The sequence below is a fragment of the Hypanus sabinus genome (assembly GCF_030144855.1).
Source record: "Hypanus sabinus isolate sHypSab1 chromosome 1 unlocalized genomic scaffold, sHypSab1.hap1 SUPER_1_unloc_1, whole genome shotgun sequence".
In the NCBI taxonomy this organism is placed as follows: domain Eukaryota; kingdom Metazoa; phylum Chordata; class Chondrichthyes; order Myliobatiformes; family Dasyatidae; genus Hypanus; species Hypanus sabinus.
The window spans coordinates 452,733-479,090 of NW_026778903.1; the positions used below are offsets into that span (position 1 = coordinate 452,733).

Consider the following 26,358-nt stretch of genomic DNA (forward strand, 5'->3'; position numbering starts at 1 on the left):
GCAGTCCATCCGGGTGCAGGTGACCTTTCTACTTTCAGACCTGTCAGTTCTCCAAACACCACCTTCCTCCCTCGTAATGGCAACGTCACTCATTCTGCCCCCTGACACTCTCGCATTTCTGGCATTCTGCTATTGTCTTCTAAAGAGAAGAATGAAGGAAAATACTGTTTACTTCTTCCACCATATTTTGTCCCCATTACTACCTCTCCAGTGACATTTTCCACCGTCTGATATTAACTGTCACCTCTCTTGTAAATTGGGAAAAACAGTTTGTACCCTCTTGCATATTATTGGCGAGCTTCCCTTCATATTTCATCTTGCTCAGAACCCATGTTTTTTTTTTGCTGCCTTCTGTGGGTTTTTAAAGCTTTTTAAAAGTATCTGAACAAACTATAACTTTGCAAGGACAGATTTCCTCCATCCACTATAAGCTCAAAACGATGGCAATCAGTTCTGCATTATACACTGATAAATAGTTAGTAAGGCATTTCTTTATTGTTACTTTATTGTAAATCAGGCACAAATACAGCCACACCCACATTCCCTGTTAAATTATCTTTTGATCCATCAGTAAAAATGGTTAACGTATCACAATAATTTGCATTAACATACTGATGAACCAACAGACTCTTGGGCATATCAGGATCCTTGGATTTCTTTGAATCATGCAACTAAAATCAACTAAATGCATTGGAAAAGATCATGGTGGGTTAACGAAACAACATCAGTGGGACAAATTACATAATCTAGCAAACCCGTATTCCTAACGTGATGAGAACCCAGCCAGCCAGAAATAAAAACACACTTTTCCTGATGTTCCCAACAGTCTTGCAACAAACTTTTATCAGGGTGATCATTCCTCTGCTCCCTCAAGTTAACCCAGTATTTTAACAACAACTTCGTTTTCCGTAAGGGTAAGGATTCTCTGCGAAACAGACTATTTCCTGATCTCACACAGACAGGCATCAAGTATTGCTGGAAGATGATCAGCTCCATGAAGGATGTCCTTTGGTCTGTCGGGAATCTGTTGGTCTCTCCTGACAGTGAGATGTCGTTGGGAGAAAGTTGGTGATTGGCACAGTCCAGGCTGCAGGAGGACGGACTAAGGAAGTGTCCCGGGTCCGCCAGCAGTGCTCCGCCACTGTCTCCGTCCCTTCAGAGTCCGCACATTACGGAACTAAACTGGGTGCGCTGGTTCGCTCTTGCTCTTTGGGAGCCGATACGCGATGGTCAGGAATAGCAGTGCGAGCGCCTTCAGGCTGAGCAGGATGTAAAGAGGCAGTGGCTCCAGGGGAGAACCTGAGAGTAAATCGGAGTTCAGAGTGAGACGGTTCACCGAGGCGAGGTAGGGATGGGATGTATTCCGAGGGTTCAGGGGTTTATGTATAGAATCACATTGCTGGGAGTGGACCACAGGCTGGGATCTAATCCGAGCGTTCAGCGGGATAATATATATGAAATAACAGAACTGGACATGCGGTCCAATCCCAGGAGGAATCAGGGAAGCGGCGGTGGAAAGTGAACCAGGGGAGAGATACCGGAGACTCACCTCGTACCAGGAGCACGGTCCCGTTCCCTCGGAGCAGCAGCTGCCGGTCGGGAAGGTGAACGGACGCCAGGCAGCGGTAGGTGTTGGAGTGGCTCGGGCGGAGGTGCCGTAGTTGGAGGGAGAGTCCCGCGCCGATCTCACTCTCAGGTAGGGCGGCTTCCTGCTGGGATTCCTTGGGGGGCGGGTAGACGACACGTTCCTCTTCCCCCTCCCCCGTCCCGCCGATCACCCAGTAGGGGTAGATTATCACCCGGGGTTCCGTCAGCCCCAGAACTTCGCAGTGCAGCGTCACGTTGGAGCCACTAGGGACCTCCAACCTCCGAGGCCACTGGGACACGTGGAGGGTGGCGAGGGAGCTGTCTGTAACATGGTGAGGGAGGGAGAATGGTGAGGGTGCGTCTGTAACATGGTGAGGGAGGGAGAATGGGGAGGGTGCGTCTGTAACATAGTGAGGGAGCGTTTGTAACACAGAGCGATGGAGAGAGTGAAGTGGATGAGGGAGTTTCTGTAACACAGCTAGTGAGGGAGCGACTGTAACACGGAGGGAGAGAGGAGTGAAGGAACGTCTGTACACTAGAAGAGGATAGGAGGGGCAGAGATTAAATGTGGCGTGATGTTAAACTATAAAGAAAGAGTGAAACATGATTCTTTCTTGGTTTGTGTCAAAATAAAAAGGAAGTCTGCCAGACAACATGGTGTGAACCCAGAGTGGAACGGATTTGAGAAAGTGGATTGAGTACAAGACTCCAGCCTGTTGAGTAGATCATGATGAATAAAAGTTTGTGTCGGGAAGGCAAGGCCTTTGTCCAGGTACCAAAGAGTGACCCATCAGGGTGAGTTCTGGAGTAAGAGTTATGTTAGAGTTCCAAAGGGATATTGAAGGGTATAAATACGGGTAAAATTTTGTGTAAGTCGGGAGAAATTTCCAGCAGACCACGTTACGACCAGCGATAATGGTAGAAGTTGGGGAAGATAGAGACAAGGACGTCGTGTGAGAGAGGAAAAGAATTTAAAGATTGAGGGATCTGTGATTCCTTCACGCATCTGCAGATCAGCTCGTTCAGAGGACGGGAAGTGTTTTGTTTTCGCTACATCATTAACCTTTTGTTTTCGTTTTTGTATTGCATGGTTATAAAAAACTAATAAAACAATTCGTTGTAGTTTAACACGTGTACAGTTGTCCCCTTTGTTTGTCAATACAGACCCGAATGCCTATTGCTGAATCGGTAAAGAACACGGAACGAAATTTCAAACAATTATCGTCAGGCAAACACAGCCCAAAATCGGGCAAACTCTGCCTAACCCTCCCACTTCTCCCCGTGTCCTTCCTCCCATTCAACCCGTGTCCATGACATTTCCCTTCCCTGCCCTCCACAGGCGTCCCCTCCTCCCTCTCTCCCACCGCGATTCTCCAGCTCCCTCATCCCCTCAGACTTGCACAATTCATCCAAAGATACATAGATGTACTGCCCATGATCCGGTTAGAGACTGGGATCTAACCCAGCAAGTCAGGAAAATTATACATATTAAAACTGAACAGGATATTGGATTGGATCCCAGTAGGCAATCGGGAATCCGCGGGGATTAAGGGCAGTGGGACCGGAGACTCACCTCGTACCAGGAGCACGGTCCCGTTCCCTCGGAGCAGCAGCTGCCGGTCGGGAAGATGAACGGACGCCAGACAGCGGTAGGTGTTGGAGTGGCTCGGGCGGAGGTGCCGGAGTTGGAGGGAGAGTCCCGCGCCGATCTCACTCTCAGGTAGGGCGGCTTCCTGCTGGGATTCCTTGGGCGGCGGGTAGACGACACGTTCCTCTTCCCCCTCCCCCGTCCCGCCGATCACCCAGTAGGGGTAGATTATCACCCGGGGTTCCGTCAGCCCCAGAACTTCGCAGTGCAGCGTCACGTTGGAGCCACTCGGGACCTCCAACCTCTGAGGCCACTGGGACGCGTAGAGGGTGGCGACGGAGCTGTCTGTAACACAGTGAGGGAGGGAGAATGGTGAATGAGCGCCTGTAACACATGAAGCGAGGTAGTGAGGGTGCGTCTGTAACACAGGGAGCGAAGGACAGTGTTAGTGAAGGACTGTCTGTACACAGGAAAGAGGAATGGAGGGGCAGAGATGAAACGTTATGTGATATCAAATTGTAAGGCAAGAATTAAACACGATTCGTCCTATGGTATGTGCTAAAATAAAAAGGAAGTCTGCCAGACAACATGGTGTTAACCCGGAGTGGAACTGATTTGAGAAAGTGGATTAAGTACAAGTCTCCAGCATGGAGCGTAGATCATGATTAATAAATGTTTGTGTCGGGAAGGCGAGGACTTTGTCCAGGTCACAAATAGTGACCCCTCAGGGAGAGTTCTGGGGTAACGGTTATGTTAGAGCTTTAAATGGATATTGAAAGGTATAAATACGGGTAAATCTTTGAGAAAGTCGGGAGAATTTTCCACCAGACCACGTTGCGACCAGTAATAATGCTAAGAGTTGGGGCAAATAGAGACAAGTAAGTCGAGTGAGAGAGAGAAAGAGAGGGAGATGGAAGTTTGTGGGATCTGTGATTCCTTCCCGCATCTGCAGATCAGCTCGATCAGTGGACGCGAAGTGTTTGTTTTTCGCGACATCCTTAACCCTTGGTTTTCCTTTTTATATTGCATGGTTATACAACACAAATAAAACAATTTGTTGTAGTTAAAAACGTGTACAGTTGTCCCCTTTGTTTGTCAATACAGACCCGAATGCCTATTGCTGAATCAGTAAAGAACACGGAACGAACTTTCAAACAATTATCGTCAGGCAAACACAGCTCAAAATCGGGCAAACTCTGCCTAACCCTCCCACTTCTCCCCATGTCCTTCCACCCATTCAACCCGTGTCCATGACATTTCCCTTCACTGCCCTCCACAGGCGTCCCCTCCGCCCTCTCTCCCACCGCGATTCTCCAGCTCCCTCATCCCCTCAGACTTGCACAATTCATCGAAAGATACACAGATGTACTGCCCATGATCCGGTTAGAGACTGGGATCTAACCCAGCAAGTCAGGAAAATTATATATATTAAAGCGGAACAGGATATTGGATTGGATCCCAGTAGGCAATCGGGAATCCGCGGGCAGCTAGTGGGGATTAAGGGCAGTGGGACCGGAGACTCACCTCGTACCAGGAGCACGGTCCCGTTCCCTCGGAGCAGCAGCTGCCGGTCGGGAAGGTGAACGGACGCCAGACAGCGGTAGGTGTTGGAGTGGCTCGGGCGGAGGTGCCGGAGTTGGAGGGAGAGTCCCGCGCCGATCTCACTCTCAGGTAGGGCGGCTTCCTGCTGGGATTCCTTGGGGGGCGGGTAGACGACACGTTCCTCTTCCCCCTCCCCCGTCCCGCCGATCACCCAGTAGGGGTAGATTATCACCCGGGGTTCCGTCAGCCCCAGAACTTCGCAGTGCAGCGTCACGTTGGAGCCACTCGGGACCTCCAACCTCTGAGGCAACTGGGACACGTGGAGGGTGGCGAGGGAGCTGTCTGTAACACAGTGAGGGAGAGAGAATGGTGAGGCAGCGTCTGTAACTCAGAAAGGGAGGGAGTGTAGTGAGGTAGCAACGTAACACATGGAGGGTGGGAGAGGGTAGTGAAGGACTGTCTGTACACAGGAGAGAGGATTGGAGTGCAGAGAGTAAACCTGGAGTGATATCAAACTGTAAGGAAAGAGTTAACATTATTCATTCTTGGTATGTGCTAAAATAAAAAAGGAAGTCTGCCAGACAACATGGTGTTAATCCGGAGCGGAACGGATCTGAGAAAGTGGAAGGAGTACAAGTCTCCAGCCTGGAGAGTAGATCATGATTAATACAAGTTTGCGTCGGGAAGGCGAGGCCTTTGTCCAGGTACCAAATAGAGTTCTGGGGTAAGAGTTATGTTAGAGTTTTAAAGGGATATTGAAGAGTATTAATACGGGTAAATCTTTGTGTAAATGGGGAGATTTTTCCATCAGACCACGTTATGACCAGTGATAACGGTAAGAGTTGGGGAAGATAGCGGTGAGGGAGCGTATGTAACACATGGAAAGAGGTGGAGAGAGTAGATAGGGAGCGACTGTAACACAGGGAGGGAGGGAGAAAGTAATGAAGGACTGTCTGTACACAGGAGGAGGAATGGAGGGGTAGGATTAAACGTGGAGTTTGATCAAACTGTAATGAAAGAGTTAACATTATTCGTTCTTGGTATGTGCTAAAATAAAAAAGGAAGTCTGCCAGACAAGATGGTGTTAATCCGGAGCGGAACGGATCTGAGAAAGTGGAAGGAGTACAAGTCTCCAGCCTGGAGAGTAGATCATGATTAATACAAGTTTGTGTCGGGTAGGCGAGACCTTTGCCCAGGTACCAAATTGTGACCCATCAGAGAGAGTTCTAGCGTGAGAGTTGTGTTAGAGTTTTAAAGGATATCGAATGGTGTAACAACGGGTAAATCTTTGTGTCAGTCGGGAGAATTTTCTATCAGACCACGTTACGACCAGTGATAATGATAAGAGTTGGGGGAGATAGAGACAAGTACGTCCAGTGAGAGAGAGATGAATGTTTGTGGGATCTGTGATTCCTTCCGGCATCTGCAGATCAGCTCGTTCAGTGGATGGGAAGTGTTTGTTTTTCGCTGACATACTGAATCCTTCGTTTTTCTTCTTGGATTACATGGTTATATAATTCTAATAAAACAATTTATTGTAGTTTAACATGTGTACACTTGTCCCCTTTGTTTGTCATTACAGACCCGAATGCATATTGCTGAATCAGTAAAGAACACGGAACGAAATTTCAAACAATTATCGTTAGGCAAATACAGACCAAATTCGGGCAAACTCTGCCTTACCCTCCCACTGCTGCCCAGGTCCTTCCACCCATTCAACCCGTGTCCATGACATTTCCCTTCCCTGCCCTCCACAGGCGTCCCCTCCTCCCTCTCTCCCACCGCGATTCTCCAGCTCCCTCATGCCTTCAGACTTGCACAAATCATCCAAAGATACATAGATGTACTGCCCATGATCCGGTTAGAGACTGGGATCTAACCCAGCAAGTCAGGAAAATTATATATATTAAAACTGAACAGGATATTGTTTTGGATCCCCGTAGGCAATCGGGAATCGGCGGGGATTAAGGGCAGTGGGACCTGAGACTCACCTCGTACCAGGAGCACGGTCCCGTTCCCTCGGAGCAGCAGCTGCCGGTCGGGAAGGTGAACGGACGCCAGGCAGCGGTAGGTGTTGGAGTGGCTCGGACGGAGGTGCCGGAGTTGGAGGGAGAGTCCCGCGCCGATCTCACTCTCAGGTAGGGCGGCTTCCTGCTGGGATTCCTTGGGGGGCGGGTAGACGACACGTTCCTCTTCCCCCTCCCCCGTCCCGCCGATCACCCAGTAGGGGTAGATTATCACCCGGGGTTCCGTCAGCCCCAGAACTTCGCAGTGCAGCGTCACGTTGGAGCCACTCGGGACCTCCAACCTCCGAGGCCACTGGGACACGTGGAGGGTGGCGAGGGAGCTGTCTGTAACACAGTGAGGGAGGGAGAATGGTGAGGCAGCGTCTGTATCTCAGAGAGGGAGGGAGTGTAGTGAGGTAGCGTCGTAACACATGGAGTGTGGGAGAGGGTAGTGAAGGACTGTCAGTACACAGGAGTGAGGATAGGAGTGCAGAGAGTAAACGCGTAGTGATATCAAACTGTAAGGAAAGAGTTAAACATTATTCGTTCTTGGTATGTGCTAAAATGAAAAAGGAATTCTGTCAGACAACATGGTGTTAACCCGGAGTGGAACTGATTTGAGAAGGTTGAATGAGTACAAGTCTCCAGCCTGGAGAGTAGATCATGCTGAATTCAAGTTTGTGTCGGGAAGGCGAGGCCTTTGTCCAGGCACCAAATAGCGTTCTGGGGTACGAGTTATGTTCGAGTTTTAAAGGGATATTGAAGGGTATTAATACGGGTAAATCTTTGTGTAAATGGGGATATTTTTCTATCAGACCACGTTACGACCAGTGATAATGATAAGAGTTGGCGGAGATAGAGACAAGTTCATTCAGCGAGAGAGAGATGGAAGTTTGTGGGATCTGTGATTCCTTCCGGCATCTGCAGATCAGCTCGTTCAGTGGATGGGAAGTGTTTGTTTTTCGCTGACATCCTGAACCCTTCGTTTTTCTTCTTGCATTACATGGTTATATAATTCTAATAAAACAATTTATTGTAGTTTAACATGTGTACAGTTGTCCCCTTTGTTTGTCATTACAGACCCGAATGCATATTGCTGAATCAGTAAAGAACACGGAACGAAATTTCAAACAATTATCGTTAGGCAAAAACAGCCCAAAATCGGGCAAACTCTGCCTAACCCTCCCACTTCTGCCCATGTCCTTCCACCCATTCAACCCGTGTCCATGACATTTCCCTTCCCTGCCCTCCACAGGCGTCCCCTCCTCCCTCTCTCCCACCGCGATTCTCCAGCTCCCTCATCCCCTCAGACTTGCACAATTCATCGAAAGATACACAGATGTACTGCCCATGATCCGGTTAGAGACTGGGATCTAACCCAGCAAGTCAGGAAAATTATATATATTAAAGCGGAACAGGATATTGGATTGGATCCCAGTAGGCAATCGGGAATCCGCGGGCAGCCAGTGGGGATTAAGGGCAGTAGGACCGGAGACTCACCTCGTACCAGGAGCACGGTCCCGTTCCCTTGGAGCAGCAGCTGCCGGTCGGGAAGGTGAACGGACGCCAGACAGCGGTAGGTGTTGGAGTGGCTCGGGCGGAGGTGCCGGAGTTGGAGGGAGAGTCCCGCGCCGATCTCACTCTCAGGTAGGGCGGCTTCCTGCTGGGATTCCTTGGGCGGCGGGTAGACGACACGTTCCTCTTCCCCCTCCCCCGTCCCGCCGATCACCCAGTAGGGGTAGATTATCACCCGGGGTTCCGTCAGCCCCAGAACTTCGCAGTGCAGCGTCACGTTGGAGCCACTCGGGACCTCCAACCTCTGAGGCAACTGGGACACGTAGAGGGTGGCGACGGAGCTGTCTGTAACATAGTGAGGGAGGGAGAATGGTGAATGAGCGCCTGTAACACATGAAGCGAGGTAGTGAGGGTGCGTCTGTAACACAGGGAGCGAAGGACAGTGTTAGTGAAGGACTGTCTGTACACAGGAAAGAGGAATGGAGGGGCAGAGATGAAACGTTATGTGATATCAAATTGTAAGGCAAGAATTAAACACGATTCGTCCTATGGTATGTGCTAAAATAAAAAGGAAGTCTGCCAGACAACATGGTGTTAACCCGGAGTGGAACTGATTTGAGAAAGTGGATTAAGTACAAGTCTCCAGCATGGAGCGTAGATCATGATTAATAAATGTTTGTGTCGGGAAGGCGAGGACTTTGTCCAGGTCACAAATAGTGACCCCTCAGGGAGAGTTCTGGGGTAACGGTTATGTTAGAGCTTTAAATGGATATTGAAAGGTATAAATACGGGTAAATCTTTGAGAAAGTCGGGAGAATTTTCCACCAGACCACGTTACGACCAGTAATAATGCTAAGAGTTGGGGCAAATAGAGACAAGTACGTCGAGTGAGAGAGAGAAAGAGAGGGAGATGGAAGTTTGTGGGATCTGTGATTCCTTCCCGCATCTGCAGATCAGCTCGATCAGTGGACGCGAAGTGTTTGTTTTTCGCGACATCCTTAACCCTTGGTTTTCCTTTTTATATTGCATGGTTATACAACACAAATAAAACAATTTGTTGTAGTTAAAAACGTGTACAGTTGTCCCCTTTGTTTGTCAATACAGACCCGAATGCCTATTGCTGAATCAGTAAAGAACACGGAACGAACTTTCAAACAATTATCGTCAGGCAAACACAGCTCAAAATCGGGCAAACTCTGCCAAACCCTCCCACTTCTGCCCATGTCCTTCCACCCATTCAACCCGTGTCCATGACATTTCCCTTCACTGCCCTCCACAGGCGTCCCCTCCTCCCTCTCTCCCACCGCGATTCTCCAGCTCCCTCATCCCCTCAGACTTGCACAATTCATCGAAAGATACACAGATGTACTGCCCATGATCCGGTTAGAGACTGGGATCTAACCCAGCAAGTCAGGAAAATTATATATATTAAAGCGGAACAGGATATTGGATTGGATCCCAGTAGGCAATCGGGAATCCGCGGGCAGCTAGTGGGGATTAAGGGCAGTGGGACCGGAGACTCACCTCGTACCAGGAGCACGGTCCCGTTCCCTCGGAGCCGCAGCTGCCGGTCGGGAAGGTGAACAGACGCCAGACAGCGGTAGGTGTTGGAGTGGCTCGGGCGGAGGTGCCGGAGTTGGAGGGAGAGTCCCGCGCCGATCTCACTCTCAGGTAGGGCGGCTTCCTGCTGGGATTCCTTGGGGGGCGGGTAGACGACACGTTCCTCTTCCCCCTCCCCCGTCCCGCCGATCACCCAGTAGGGGTAGATTATCACCCGGGGATCCGTCAGCCCCAGAACTTCGCAGTGCAGCGTCACGTTGGAGCCACTCGGGACCTCCAACCTCTGAGGCAACTGGGACACGTAGAGGGTGGCGAGGGAGCTGTCTGTAACACAGTGAGGGAGAGAGAATGGTGAGGCAGCGTCTGTATCTCAGAGAGGGAGGGAGTGTAGTGAGGTAGCAACGTAACACATGGAGGGTGGGAGAGGGTAGTGAAGGACTGTCTGTACACAGGAGAGAGGATTGGAGTGCAGAGAGTAAACATGGAGTGATATCAAACTGTAAGGAAAGAGTTAACATTATTCGTTCTTGGTATGTGCTAAAATAAAAAAGGAAGTCTGCCAGACAACATGGTGTTAATCCGGAGCGGAACGGATCTGAGAAAGTGGAAGGAGTACAAGTCTCCAGCCTGGAGAGTAGATCATGATTAATACAAGTTTGTGTCGGGAAGGCGAGGCCTTTGTCCAGGTACCAAATTGTGACCCATCAGAGAGAGTTCTAGCGTGAGAGTTGTGTTAGAATTTTAAAGGATATCGAATGGTGTAAGTACGGGTAAATCTTTGTGTCAGTCGGGAGAATTTTCTATCAGACCACGTTACGACCAGTGATAATGATAAGAGTTGGGGGAGATAGAGACAAGTACGTCCAGTGAGAGAGAGAGATGAAAGTTTGTGGGATCTGTGATTCCTTCCGGCATCTGCAGATCAGCTCGTTCAGTGGATGGGAAGTGTTTGTTTTTCGCTGACATCCTGAACCCTTCGTTTTTCTTCTTGCATTACATGGTTATATAATTCTAATAAAACAATTTATTGTAGTTTAACATGTGTACAGTTGTCCCCTTTGTTTGTCATTACAGACCCGAATGCCTATTGCTGAATCAGTAAAGAACACGGAACGAAATTTCAAACAATTATCGTTAGGCAAATACAGACCAAATTCGGGCAAACTCTGCCTTACCCTCCCACTTCTCCCCATGTCCTTCCACCCATTCAACCCGTGTCCATGACATTTCCCTTCCCTGCCCTCCACAGGCGCGATTCTCCAGCTCCCTCATGCCTTCAGACTTGCACAAATCATCCAAAGATACATAGATGTACTGCCCATGATCCGGTTAGAGACTGGGATCTAACCCAGCAAGTCAGGAAAATTATATATATTAAAACTGAACAGGATATTGTTTTGGATCCCCGTAGGCAATCGGGAATCGGCGGGGATTAAGGGCAGTGGGACCTGAGACTCACCTCGTACCAGGAGCACGGTCCCGTTCCCTCGGAGCAGCAGCTGCCGGTCGGGAAGGTGAACGGACGCCAGGCAGCGGTAGGTGTTGGAGTGGCTCGGGCGGAGGTGCCGGAGTTGGAGGGAGAGTCCCGCGCCGATCTCACTCTCAGGTAGGGCGGCTTCCTGCTGGGATTCCTTGGGGGGCGGGTAGACGACACGTTCCTCTTCCCCCTCCCCCGTCCCGCCGATCACCCAGTAGGGGTAGATTATCACCCGGGGTTCCGTCAGCCCCAGAACTTCGCAGTGCAGCGTCACGTTGGAGCCACTCGGGACCTCCAACCTCTGAGGCAACTGGGACACGTGGAGGGTGGCGAGGGAGCTGTCTGTAACACAGTGAGGGAGGGAGAATGGTGAGGCAGCGTCTATATCTCAGAGAGGGAGGGAGTGTAGTGAGGTAGCGTCGTAACACATGGAGTGTGGGAGAGGGTAGTGAAGGACTGTCAGTACACAGGAGTGAGGATAGGAGTGCAGAGAGTAAACGCGGAGTGATATCAAACTGTAAGGAAATAGTTAAACATTATTCGTTCTTGGTATGTGCTAAAATAAAAAAGGAATTCTGTCAGACAACATGGTGTTAACCCGGAGTGGAACTGATTTGAGAAGGTTGAATGAGTACCAGTCTCCAGCCTGGAGAGTAGATCATGCTGAATTCAAGTTTGTGTCGGGAAGGCGAGGCCTTTGTCCAGGCACCAAATAGCGTTCTGGGGTACGAGTTATGTTCGAGTTTTAAAGGGATATTGAAGGGTATTAATACGGGTAAATCTTTGTGTAAATGGGGATATTTTTCTATCAGACCACGTTACGACCAGTGATAATGATAAGAGTTGGCGGAGATAGAGACAAGTTCATTCAGCGAGAGAGAGATGGAAGTTTGTGGGATCTGTGATTCCTTCCGGCATCTGCAGATCAGCTCGTTCAGTGGATGGGAAGTGTTTGTTTTTCGCTGACATCCTGAACCCTTCGTTTTTCTTCTTGCATTACATGGTTATATAATTCTAATAAAACAATTTATTGTAGTTTAACATGTGTACAGTTGTCCCCTTTGTTTGTCATTACAGACCCGAATGCATATTGCTGAATCAGTAAAGAACACGGAACGAAATTTCAAACAATTATCGTTAGGCAAAAACAGCCCAAAATCGGGCAAACTCTGCCTAACCCTCCCACTTCTGCCCATGTCCTTCCACCCATTCAACCCGTGTCCATGACATTTCCCTTCCCTGCCCTCCACAGGCGTCCCCTCCTCCCTGTCTCCCACCGCGATTCTCCAGCTCCCTCATCCCCTCAGACTTGCACAATTCATCGAAAGATACACAGATGTACTGCCCATGATCCGGTTAGAGACTGGGATCTAACCCAGCAAGTCAGGAAAATTATATATATTAAAGCGGAACAGGATATTGGATTGGATCCCCGTAGGCAATCGGGAATCCGCGGGCAGCCAGTGGGGATTAAGGGCAGTGGGACCGGAGACTCACCTCGTACCAGGAGCACGGTCCCGTTCCCTCGGAGCAGCAGCTGCCGGTCGGGAAGGTGAACGGACGCCAGGCAGCGGTAGGTGTTGGAGTGGCTCGGGCGGAGGTGCCGGAGTTGGAGGGAGAGTCCCGCGCCGATCTCACTCTCAGGTAGGGAGGCTTCCTGCTGGGATTCCTTGGGCGGCGGGTAGACGACACGTTCCTCTTCCCCCTCCCCCGTCCCGCCGATCACCCAGTAGGGGTAGATTATCACCCGGGGTTCCGTCAGCCCCAGAACTTCGCAGTGCAGCGTCACGTTGGAGCCACTCGGGACCTCCAACCTCTGAGGCAACTGGGACACGTGGAGGGTGGCGAGGGAGCTGTCTGTAACACAGTGAGGGAGGGAGAATGGTGAGGCAGCGTCTGTATCTCAGAGAGGGAGGGAGTGTAGTGAGGTAGCGTCGTAACACATGGAGTGTGGGAGAGGGTAGTGAAGGACTGTCAGTACACAGGAGTGAGGATAGGAGTGCAGAGAGTAAACGCGGAGTGATATCAAACTGTAAGGAAATAGTTAAACATTATTCGTTCTTGGTATGTGCTAAAATAAAAAAGGAATTCTGTCAGAGAACATGGTGTTAACCCGGAGTGGAACTGATTTGAGAAGGTTGAATGAGTACCAGTCTCCAGCCTGGAGAGTAGATCATGCTGAATTCAAGTTTGTGTCGGGAAGGCGAGGCCTTTGTCCAGGCACCAAATAGCGTTCTGGGGTACGAGTTATGTTAGAGTTTTAAAGGGATATTGAAGGGTATTAATACGGGTAAATCTTTGTGTAAATGGGGATATTTTTCTATCAGACCACGTTACGACCAGTGATAATGATAAGAGTTGGCGGAGATAGAGACAAGTTCATTCAGCGAGAGAGAGATGGAAGTTTGTGGGATCTGTGATTCCTTCCGGCATCTGCAGATCAGCTCGTTCAGTGGATGGGAAGTGTTTGATTTTCGCTGACATCCTGAACCCTCCGTTTTTCTTCTTGCATTACATGGTTATATAATTCTAATAAAACAATTTATTGTAGTTTAACGAGTGTACAGTTGTCCCCTTTGTTTGTCAATGCAGATCCGAATGCTTATTGCTGAATCAGTAAAGAACACGGAACGAAATTTCAAATAATTATCGTTAGGCAAACACAGCCCAAAATCGGGCAAACTCTGCCTTACCCTCCCACTTCTGCCCATGTCCTTCCACCCATTCAACCCGTGTCCATGACATTTCCCTTCCCTGCCCTCCACAGGCGTCCCCACCTCCCTCTCTCCCACCGCGATTCTCCAGCTCCCTCATCCCCTCAGACTTGCACAATTCATCGAAAGATACACAGATGTACTGCCCATGATCCGGTTAGAGACTGGGATCTAACCCAGCAAGTCAGGAAAATTATATATATTAAAGCGGAACAGGATATTGGATTGGATCCCAGTAGGCAATCGGGAATCCGCGGGGATTAAGGGCAGTAGGACCGGAGACTCACCTCGTACCAGGAGCACGGTCCCGTTCCCTCGGAGCAGCAGCTGCCGGTCGGGAAGGTGAACAGACGCCAGACAGCGGTAGGTGTTGGAGTGGCTCGGGCGGAGGTGCCGGAGTTGGAGGGAGAGTCCCGCGCCGATCTCACTCTCAGGTAGGGCGGCTTCCTGCTGGGATTCCTTGGGCGGCGGGTAGACGACACGTTCCTCTTCCCCCTCCCCCGTCCCGCCGATCACCCAGTAGGGGTAGATTATCACCCGGGGTTCCGTCAGCCCCAGAACTTCGCAGTGCAGCGTCACGTTGGAGCCACTCGGGACCTCCAACCTCTGAGGCCACTGGGACACGTAGAGGGTGCCGAGGGAGCTGTCTGTAACACAGTGAGGGAGGGAGAATGGTGAGGCAGCGTCTGTATCTCAGAGAGGGAGGGAGTGTAGTGAGGTAGCGTCGTAACACATGGAGTGTGGGAGAGGGTAGTGAAGGACTGTCAGTACACAGGAGTGAGGATAGGAGTGCAGAGAGTAAACGCGGAGTGATATCAAACTGTAAGGAAATAGTTAAACATTATTCGTTCTTGGTATGTGCTAAAATAAAAAAGGAATTCTGTCAGACAACATGGTGTTAACCCGGAGTGGAACTGATTTGAGAAGGTTGAATGAGTACCAGTCTCCAGCCTGGAGAGTAGATCATGCTGAATTCAAGTTTGTGTCGGGAAGGCGAGGCCTTTGTCCAGGCACCAAATAGCGTTCTGGGGTACGAGTTATGTTAGAGTTTTAAAGGGATATTGAAGGGTATTAATACGGGTAAATCTTTGTGTAAATGGGGATATTTTTCTATCAGACCACGTTACGACCAGTGATAATGATAAGAGTTGGCGGAGATAGAGACAAGTTCATTCAGCGAGAGAGAGATGGAAGTTTGTGGGATCTGTGATTCCTTCCGGCATCTGCAGATCAGCTCGTTCAGTGGATGGGAAGTGTTTGTTTTTCGCTGACATCCTGAACCCTTCGTTTTTCTTCTTGCATTACATGGTTATATAATTCTAATAAAACAATTTATTGTAGTTTAACGAGTGTACATTTGTCCCCTTTGTTTGTCAATGCAGATCCGAATGCTTATTGCTGAATCAGTAAAGAACACGGAACGAAATTTCAAATAATTATCGTTAGGCAAACACAGCCCAAAATCGGGCAAACTCCGCCTTACCCTCCCACTTCTGCCCATGTCCTTCCACCCATTCAACCCGTGTCCATGACATTTCCCTTCCCTGCCCTCCACAGGCGTCCCCTCCGCCCTCTCTCCCACCGCGATTCTCCAGCTCCCTCATCCCCTCAGACTTGCACAATTCATCGAAAGATACACAGATGTACTGCCCATGATCCGGTTAGAGACTGGGATCTAACCCAGCAAGTCAGGAAAATTATATATATTAAAGCGGAACAGGATATTGGATTGGATCCCAGTAGGCAATCGGGAATCCGCGGGCAGCTAGTGGGGATTAAGGGCAGTGGGACCGGAGACTCACCTCGTACCAGGAGCACGGTCCCGTTCCCTCGGAGCAGCAGCTGCCGGTCGGGAAGGTGAACGGACGCCAGACAGCGGTAGGTGTTGGAGTGGCTCGGGCGGAGGTGCCGGAGTTGGAGGGAGAGTCCCGCGCCGATCTCACTCTCAGGTAGGGCGGCTTCCTGCTGGGATTCCTTGGGCGGCGGGTAGACGACACGTTCCTCTTCCCCCTCCCCCGTCCCGCCGATCACCCAGTAGGGGTAGATTATCACCCGGGGTTCCGTCAGCCCCAGAACTTCGCAGTGTAGCGTCACGTTGGAGCCACTCGGGACCTCCAACCTCTGAGGCAACTGGGACACGTGGAGGGTGGCGAGGGAGCTGTCTGTAACACAGTGAGGGAGGGAGAATGGTGAGGCAGCGTCTGTATCTCAGAGAGGGAGGGAGTGTAGTGAGGTAGCGACGTAACACATGGAGGGTGGGAGAGGGTAGTGAAGGACTGTCTGTACACAGGAGAGAGGATTGGAGTGCCGAGAGTAAACGTGGAGTGATATCAAACTGTAAGGAAAGAGTTAACATTATTCGTTCTTGGTATGTGCTAAAATAAAGAAGGAAGTTCTCCAGACAACATGGTGTTAATCCGGAGTGGAACGGATTTGAGAAAGTGGAATGAGTACAAGTCTCCAGCCTGGAGAGTAGATTATGATTAATACAAGTTTGCGTCGGGAAGGCGAGGACTTTGCCCAGGTACCAAATTGTGACCCATCAGAGAGAGTTCTAGCGTGAGAGTTGTGTTAGAATTTTAAAGGATATCGAATGGTGTAAGTACGGGTAAATCTTTGTGTCAGTCGGGAGAATTTTCTATCAGACCACCTTACGACCAGTGATAATGATAAGAGTTGGGGGAGATAGAGACAAGTCCGTCCAGTGAGAGAGAGAGATGAATGTTTGTGGGATCTGTGATTCCTTCCGGCATCTGCAGATCAGCTCGTTCAGTGGAAGGGGAGTCTTTGCTTTTCGCTGACATCCGTAACCCTTCGTTTTTCTTCTTGCATTGCATGGATATATAATTCTAATAAAACAATTTATTGGAGTTTAACGTGTGTACAGTTGTCCCCTTTGTTTGTCAATGCAGATCCGAATGCTTATTGCTGAATCAGTAAAGAACACGGAACGAAATTTCAAATAATTATCGTTAGGCAAATACAGACCAAATTCGGGCAAACTCTGCCTTACCCTCCCACTTCTCCCCATGTCCTTCCACCCATTCAACCCGTGTCCATGACATTTCCCTTCCCTGCCCTCCACAGGCGTCCCCTCCTCCCTCTCTCCCACCGCGATTCTCCAGCTCCCTCATGCCTTCAGACTTGCACAAATCATCCAAAGATACATAGATGTACTGCCCATGATCCGGTTAGAGACTGGGATCTAACCCAGCAAGTCAGGAAAATTATATATATTAAAACTGAACAGGATATTGTTTTGGATCCCCGTAGGCAATCGGGAATCGGCGGGGATTAAGGGCAGTGGGACCGGAGACTCACCTCGTACCAGGAGCACGGTCCCGTTCCCTCGGAGCAGCAGCCGCCGGTCGGGAAGGTGAACGGACGCCAGACAGCGGTAGGTGTTGGAGTGGCTCGGGCGGAGGTGCCGGAGTTGGAGGGAGAGTCCCGCGCCGATCTCACTCTCAGCTAGGGCGGCTTCCTGCTGGGATTCCTTGGGGGGCGGGTAGACGACACGTTCCTCTTCCCCCTCCCCCGTCCCGCCGATCACCCAGTAGGGGTAGATTATCATCCGGGGTTCCGTCAGCCCCAGAACTTCGCAGTGCAGAGTCACGTTGGAGCCACTCGGGACCTCCAACCTCTGAGGCCACTGGGACACGTAGAGGGTGGCCAGGGAGCTGTCTGTAACATAGTGAGGGAGGGAGAATGGTGAGGGAGTGTCTGTATCTCAGAGAGGGAGGGAGTGTAGTGAGGTAGCGTCGTAACACATGGAGCGTTGGAGAGGGTAGTGAAGGACTGTCTGTTCACAGGGGAGAGGATAGGAGTGCAGAGAGTAAACGTGGAGTGATATCAAACTGTAAGGAAAGAGTTAAACATTATTCGTTCTTGGTATGTGCTAAAATAAAAAAGGAATTCTGTCAGACAACATGGTGTTAACCCGGAGTGGAACTGATTTGAGAAGGTTGAATGTGTACAAGTCTCCAGCCTGGAGAGTAGATCATGCTGAATTCAAGTTTGTGTCGGGAAGGCGAGGCCTTTGTCCAGGTACCAAATAGAGTTCTGGGGTAAGAGTTATGTTAGAGTTTTAAAGGGATATTGAAGAGTATTAATACGGGTAAATCTGTGTGTAAATGGGGAGATTTTTCCATCAGACCACGTTATGACCAGTGATAACGGTAAGAGTTGGGGAAGATAGCGGTGAGGGAGCGTCTGTAACCGGTGAGGGAGCGGAGCGGGGCAGAGAGTGACCAGGATGCAGTGTCCAGAACAGCTCGAAGTCAGGCAACCTCTGCCCAATTTCAACCAGTTCCTCTGCCGACGACCCATGACCTTTCCCGAATCCATGACATTCCTCTGTCAACAACACGCGCCCCTTCTCCTTCACCCCTACATTGACATCCTAACTCATTCACCCGAAAACGACGGAATTTCTTCCCAACACTCGGCCCCTTCATGCGTACTATCACTCAATGGGGAACGGGGCCCCACAGACACAGACTCTTTCTGTCATTTGCTCCATCTTTTAATCTCTCTCCCCCCCACACACACACAGACACACACACACGCACGCACACACACACACACACACACACACACACACACACACACACACACACACACACACACGTGTCTCGAGCAGAAAGAGAAGTTCTTACCCAGTAGCAGGAGCAAGATCAGTTTCCGAAGCTGCGCCCTCATCGCCCAGTCAAAGTATTTTCAATGAATACAGCTCTGAGGGCGCAAAAAGAAACTTAGCACAGTTTTTGCCGGGCCGAAGGGACGCAATACCTTGCTGTAGTGAAATGCTCTGTATGGACGTGCAGAACAAAGTTTTTCACTGTGACAATAATAAACCAAGTTACCAGGTACATATTTCAACGACAATATGCACACGTTGTCTCATTCAGGGAGCTGCGGACACAGCCCAAATACTGGCAAATTCTGCCCAGTACCCGTCCCCAACTCTCCCCGTGACCCCCCACCCAAACCTTCCATCCATAGCCATGACATTACACTCACCCCCTGTGGGGAACTACATGTACCTGTCTGGACATGCCCCCCTGCTGACTGCTTCTGTGGCTCCTCCCACTGACCGTGTCTCCTCCCACAGACCCCGGTATAAAGGCGATTGGGGCCTGAGCCCTGCCCTCAGTCTCCAGGATGTAGTGTGGTGGTCAATTGCTGCTTGTTCTTTCTTCCAGTCAATAAAAGCCTATATCTCGCCTCACGTGTCAGAGAGTTATTGATGGTGCATCACCCCCATACACGCCAGCTCCATTTACCACACAGTCCTCCCAGCTCCCTCTTCCCTTCACACCTCCACCATTTCATCCCTATCCGTTCATACACACACCCTCTCTCTAACTGCGTCCAATGGGCTAGTCTCAATACGACAAGTTAAAGTCAAGGCAGTAAATAGGAAACCGATATCGCTGACATTGACGTTCAGTGTGCGTCTTCACGCTTCTGTACCTTCTTCATCGTGGCGGCAATGAGAACTAGGCTTCAGCTTAATGTAGAGGGAGTAGAGCAGTGGGTTAAGCACACATCCCAGAGGGGCGCCGGTGTTGTCAGCGAAGTGGAGATGTTATTTCCGATCCACACAGACTGTGGTCTCCAGCTTGGTAAGTCGAGGATCCAATTGCAGAGGGAGGTACAAAGGCCCCGGTTCTGGAGCTTTTTGCTCAGAACTGAGGAAAGATTGTATTCAATGCTGAGCTGTGGTCAATAAACAGCACCCTGTCATGGCTATTTTTATTGTCCACGTGATCTGAGGCCGTGTGAAGAGTCTTTGAGATCGCATCCTCCGTAGACCTTCCTTAACCTGTCCCTTTCCAATCTACGTTTCTCTTCTCTCTCTTTCTTTCTCTCATTTTTCTGCCCCCTGTTCTTCTGTTTCGTTTCCCATCCCGGGCTTTCTCCCTCCTAATACCCCAAGATATTTTTCCAGCCCACACTCCCTCCTTATGTCTCTCCCTCACTATTCCTCACCCCATTCCCCCTCCTCTTCACTTGTCTCCTCCTCACACTGCCCCTCTCTGCTCCCTCGTTTTCCCTGAAACCCCCACTCACTGCTCACATCCCCCACCTCCGCCTGGTATCATGTACATCACATCCTATTCACTTCTTGTTCCGCTTTCCCCTGTTTCGCTGTAACTAATTCACTGACCTCACTGGCAGGCCAGTTCCGTACCGCTGTAACTGTGTGTGGTACGGACTCTGACAAAACTCCCACCCGATTTGCTTCACCGCTACCGGGGTCTCACCGGCGCTTATTGATCCCGGGCAGCGGCAGGTGGCTGGCCAATTATACAAACGGGAACTGGATCCTCTTTCTGGACCAGTTACCTCACTGGTCGTGCGATCCCTCACTTGCCCTATCTCCTCACCGCCCCTCCCGCAGTGGTTCATCAGCCGAGGACTTCAAACTGATTTCCACCGAGAATCGCTATCTTTGTGCTTCAGATGAGGGAGACAAGAAACAGAGAGAGCGGAAGAACAAGAGCGAGAGTTATGAGGAGAAAGAGGGAGGGAGATGGGGACATGGAGATGTGGGGAGACAGAAAGAAGTGGTTAGGGTTAATGGAGACAGAGAGACAAGCAGATACTCATAGAACTCCAGGCCGCCATCACCTCCTCACCTGCCCCCTTCTCATAGGCTGGCCACTGAGTTCAGTCACCGCCTCCGACCTGTTGCTCCCTTCCCCTCCAGGCGCGCTCTCCTCTTCGTTTGGGAGCAGCCGATCCCATTGTAACCGCTTCCCCGTTGGGGTCGAGCGCTGGCGCTCCGGACGCCCGACACGAGAGGAGCAGCGGCAGCGAAAGTCAGTTCTCTGTCACGTCTGACTTCCAGTCCGGGGGCCGGACTGAATCTGACCATCCGGAAACTCATAACACTGTTCCATCGGAAGTGGGGGGCGGGTGGAATGGCCGCCCTGAGGCGGACCGAGGGAGCAGCCTTGAAGAGGCAAAGTCACGGAATGAGCGGCAAGCAGTGAGAAAGGGACGGGGCACAACGGACACGGCTTCCCTTTCATCTACCCTCTTCCCCCAATTCCTCATCGCTCCAAAGCCTTCCTTTACCCCTCCCGACTTCTTCCACCCTCCCCATTCTACCCCACCCACACAGAAAATGGTGCGAGAAACACAAAACATCCAGTAAATGGCGGTTCTGTTGGAGAAATCGCCTTGTTAATGAGAGGGCAGACTGGTTCATGCTGACGGGTTGGGGACAGTAACTCAGATCATCACGCGATACAACAGTGTGTGCTAAATGCCCAGCACATGGAAACTTGCAGCGGGTGATGCAGGTCACGAGCAGACAGTCAGCGGCCACTTTATTAGGTACAGGGGGTTCCTGATAAAGTGGCCGCTCGTCGTTAGCGGTAATGGTGCTCTGGTTCAGACTACTGGATTGACCAAATGATACGAAATTTGTTTAATATACATTTTATTGTGAATAAGGTTTATTTTTTGAAATTAAATTCGTTACAGTCAGCTGGATAATTGGAGTTTGAAACAAGGCCAAATATTAAAGTGTGAACTGTGAAGTGTTGCAGACAGGGTCACCTAGCAGTAGAGGAATGTAACTCACTAACAGTGGTCACAGAGATAAACGGGGCGGTGAAAAAGGTGTTTGGCCCACCGGCCATGATGTGTCAGGGAACTGAGTACAGGAGTTGGGACGTCATGCTACAGTTGTACAAGAGATTGCTGAGACCGTACTGGGAGAACTGTGTGAGTTCTGGTGACCAAGCAATAGGAAGGATATTATTAATGATTATTAATTATTAATGATGCAGGAAAGATTCATGAGTATGTTACCGGGAGTGGGAGGGTTTGACAGAATGGGAGTGTTTTCTTTGGAGCAAAGAGGGCTGGAGGGTGTTTTTTTTTAAATAATGAGGAATGGTTCAAAGCAGGGGTGTCAAACTCACGGGCCGGATTGAGCAAAATGCAGCTTCATGCGGGCCGGATCAGTCGGACGCGTGCGAACGCAGCTTTCGCTGCCTCCGTTTTTTCAGCCTGTTCTCATGTGTCTCAGTCTCTGCTGTAACTACAAAGAGTTTCACTTCACAAATTCCGTTTCTTATGAAGAAGACTGCTGAACAAGCATTATTTTTATGATTGGTATTAACACAATCATAGGCTTCATATCGCCGGGCCATTAATAATTAAAATAATAGATCTATCTAAAATGATTTCGCGGGCCGGATATAATTGTACGCCGGCCCGGATATGGCCCGCGGGCCTTGAGTTTGACATCACTGGAAAGGGACGTGGGCCCAAGGCAGTGAAACAGGACCAACCCAAGTACACAACTCAGTCGACTTAGATACATCGGGCCGACGGGCCTGTTCTCTGCTCTGTATAGTCTCGGACCTTTACTGTACCTGGTCTCTCAAGCTTATTGAACAGCTCCTGTGATTCTTCAGTAAACATCTGATCTCCCTGGCCAGTCACCGGTACAGATCGGGAACAGCTGGGGACGACTCTGGGCACTGACTCTAGGAAACGCGTAGAGTTCACATCCCTGTCCCTCTGAGGTGGAGAGAGTTGAGAGCTTCAGGTTCCCAGGAGTGAACATCACCACTTGTCCTGGTGGAACCAGAGAGACGCTGTGGCCAGGAAGGATGCCACTGTCTGTCTCCTTCCAAGGCGAGGCATCGCCATTGCGTAGCGGCCAGCTCGGGGCGTCGGACTTCAGAGTTGAATTTCAACGTGGTCTGTAAGCCGTTACACAGATGTAGGTTAATAGGTCACTATAAATTGTCCTGTCAGTCGGCGATGGTCTCGTTGGATAGTTTCTGTGTCGTATCTCGAAATAAATAAAAAAAAACAAAATTTCCCCCTCGCTGCCTTCCTATCTCTGCCATTCTTTCCCCGAACTCCTTTCTGACCCCTCTCACCTTACCTGTCCCTCTACCCTCTTGCCCTTTCCCACTCTCCCTTCGCCCTCCTAGCCCTTTCACCCTCTGTCCTCCTGCCCCTTCCCCCCCCGTTGTCCTGCCCCTTCCCCGTCCATTCTCCTGCTGTTTCCCCCGCTCAGTTTGCCCCTCTGCCTTTTCCCACCCTCCTGCCCCTTTACCCCCTCCCTTCGCTCTCCTACCCCTTTTACCCCCTCTGTCCTGCCCCCTTTCCCCCTCTCCCTCCTGCCCTTCCCCCTCCCGCCTCTGCCTATGCATTCGTTGCTATGCTTCGTAATGCCTCCGCTTCTCCCCTCTCCCTCATTCCGTCCCTCCCTGACCACCCCTCTCTCTCTCGTGTTCTTTTCTGATGCAAATGAGACTCTGTACACGTATGGCATCGGCCGGTGGTTTAGTGACGTCAGCACCGGACATTAGCCCCAAAAGGTATCTGAATTCGGCCAGCTCTTTCCACCCTGTCTATCCGTGTTGCGTTGAGCTTCGAGTTGGCAACTCGAACTCGGAAAAAAAGACAATCGCTTCGGGAACAGCAATGAATATCACCCGACGCAAAAAGAAACAACAAATTGTTAGTTCTATAAAACATGTAAAGCATTACAGAAATACTTTTCATCCACTGTATGAGCTGATCCACAGAATGACGACAAACTTTTTTTCTCTCTCCTTCTCCCTGTAATTACACCTTTTATATCGCCTGGAAAATCCGTCACCCTAGCGCTTTCTCATGCATTAGGTACCTGCACCTGCCTAATGATCTCCCCTTCTCCAGACAAGCATGTTATTCACCACTATGGCTGTAGATTTGTCCTCCTTAACTTTTCTCAAACTGTGGACTGATTCTTTTACACTTTCTCAAAACACTGCAAGCTAACACCAGTCTTCCACTCTATTTTAGCGTATAGGAAGGAAGAAACACATTTAACTTTTTTTTTTCTTTTCCATGTTATGAATTGAACTAAAATCACTTCCATATCTTAGTCAAGTTTTTAATGAGAACTGTCAACCCCCATAGCTTGTAGTGCAGCCTGCATTTGCTTTCTTTCAACCTTGTAATCTTCACATCGTAAAAGAATGTCTTCAGCCATTTCAACACCTACTCACCCCAGAGTGATGTTTTGCAACACATGTTTTGAATATATTTTGCAACAAAATATATGAGGAATAATTAAGCATAGTGTACTCAATTCTAAGTCGAGCCAATATAATTCCTTCCCTTCTTGTCTTACCTTCTCCTGTCGATCCAACAGTTTAATGTATTCTATAAACGTGTCTCTCCTTATACCCATTATCCCACAAGTCTTGCCATCATCCCCTGAATCTTATCCTCACTAACCCCATGGCTTCTGATTTGCTTCGTGGAAGGACATGAACTTTTAACAGCTCTTTTGGACAAACAAACAACTCGCTTATTCCCCTCAACACCTCTCTGTGCAGGGACCCATAAGAAGAGACATGTAGACCAAAACTTTAAAGGTGAAATAAAGCTTGAAGAGCTTCCAGCAGTAAATCTGACCTACTGCTAGAATAAACTGCTTTAAAACTAGCCAAAACAGAAGAAGAATATTAAAAAAAATACAACTTTGTAAGGACATATATTTCCTCCACTCACTGTAAGCCTAAATCGATTGCAACCAGTTCTGTAGTATACGCTGATATATACCGTAAATTCCGGTGTATGAGCCGAGAATTTGACCCTAAATTTTACACCGAGGGTTCCAACTTTGAAAAACCGAATACACGGAAGACAGGTCGTATTTATTGGCTGTTTTTGAGTCAAATTGGTTCCACTGTCGACGCATCAATTCTTTGACGTGTTTAAACTCACATCTCGTGGCTTGAGCACGGATGTCAAACCACCGGGGATGACTGCAATGTCCGTATTTTCAGCTTTCAGTGCTGCTTTTGTCTCACCTGACAAGTGCACTTTGAACGCGTCCCTGACATTAGCGACTTTTCCTTCCTGACACATTCGGGACATCGACGCCACACCTCTTTAACCCACGTCAAGCAACCGGCTTCGTCCATCCAGCACCGTTCTTGAACGTAAACAACACCCGGCGGGAATTTTCTGAGCAATCTTTGTTTTTTTGTCTCAACCCAAGATCACGTCTATTCATAAATCGGGTGCACCAACTTGGCGTAGCTTTGAAATTTTCGCTGACCTCACGGTGTTTTCCAGGCCATTTCAACGCTTGAACTCGAATCATTTCTCTAGTAACAATGTATCCCGACAATCGTTGGTGATTCATCCACTCTACAACTTTTTCTTCCAGTTCTGGCCACTGGCATGTTGTCCCGCAGTTTGCACATTTCGTCCTTGGCATTTCCCTCAGCGTGTCCTCTGCCTTTCTCCACTCTCTCACTCTCTCGTTTACACTGAACTTATTAGCAGCTGCAGAATTAATCGTTCCTCTACCAAAATCAACAACATTCAGCTTGAAGCCAGCATCATATCGCATTTGTTTTAATCTTTTGTACATGGCGGTTGCATACTCAATACTGAGTACACGTACTGATCCTGCCACCCCGTGTTATGTTTTAACGAGATTACGATGGGCGCTAAATGGTTTCGCAGGGGTTACGTTGGAAACCTAATCCAAAATTTCCCTCCCTGATTTATTTATTAAGAATTCGCCTATAACGCTCTACAATGTGTAGGGCTGTTTTCTTAGCAGGCACTGGTTCACAAAATTTCCAGGGTCCGGTTCCGGCAAAGCTGAGTACCGGCATGTGAGATTTTATGATCGTTTCTAGTTAAATCAAAAACTTCTACAAAAGGGGTCGTCTTATACAAAGGTAACATGAAAAAGGTCGCTTTTTTAAACTTGGAAATGGGGAGGGTCGGCTTATACTCCGGAATATACGGTAAGGCATTTCGGATCATTTCAGTTAGTCAAGATGAAGGGTAGCGGGGGTGGGGGACGATTGCTGTGTGTGAGAGAGAGACTCGTTCCCCAGTTAGGGTGAGGTATGGAGATGGGAGACTCGACCCGAATGAGGGTCCTGTGACGAATCCCGCCCGCCTGCGGAGCTGTTGTTTTGATACAGCTCCGCTCGCTGTTCAATCTCGGAATTACAGCGGCTTCACCCTTTGCGTTGGAACAGGAACGGCGGAAGATGTCTCCCAGCCGAGGGAAGAAGCAGCTGGATCCAAACCCGTCCCCGGACATTAGCTGCGCTCAAGCGGGACGAGTACACAGTATCACCCCACTACAGGTACGTGACCCGGAATCGAAGGGGGGTGGGTTTGGGAAAAATTCAGAGGGTGGAACCCGGGAATCGTACGATCAGTGGCGAGCAGCGGGAGGTGAACTTGGACCGGGCCAGGCCGGCATTTTGAGTGGACCGAATCAGGGGTAGAATCACCCGTCAGCAAGGCGGGACCCCAGGGGTGTATTACCCCGGAGCTGAGAAAGTATGAGGCGCAGAGTTTTTGCCTGTT

At 49.7% G+C, this 26,358-nt stretch overlaps 1 protein-coding gene across 1 annotated transcript; it reads right to left on the reverse strand.

Moving 5' to 3' along the window:
• Window positions 1–492: 492 nt before the first annotated feature.
• Window positions 493–21,030, reverse strand: LOC132385354 (hemicentin-2-like). Its single transcript, XM_059957394.1, has 14 exons — window positions 20,631–21,030; window positions 18,645–18,720; window positions 17,311–17,670; window positions 15,792–16,151; window positions 14,277–14,636; window positions 12,773–13,132; window positions 11,258–11,617; window positions 9,763–10,122; window positions 8,224–8,583; window positions 6,709–7,068; window positions 4,700–5,059; window positions 3,161–3,520; window positions 1,550–1,909; window positions 493–1,299 (listed from the first exon to the last, which is right to left on the reverse strand). The coding sequence occupies exons 2-14, from the start codon at window positions 18,685–18,687 to the stop codon at window positions 1,178–1,180; spliced, it is 4,125 nt and encodes a 1,374-aa protein (XP_059813377.1). The 5' UTR covers window positions 18,688–18,720; window positions 20,631–21,030; the 3' UTR covers window positions 493–1,177.
• Between the last annotated feature and the right edge of the window lie 5,328 nt (window positions 21,031–26,358).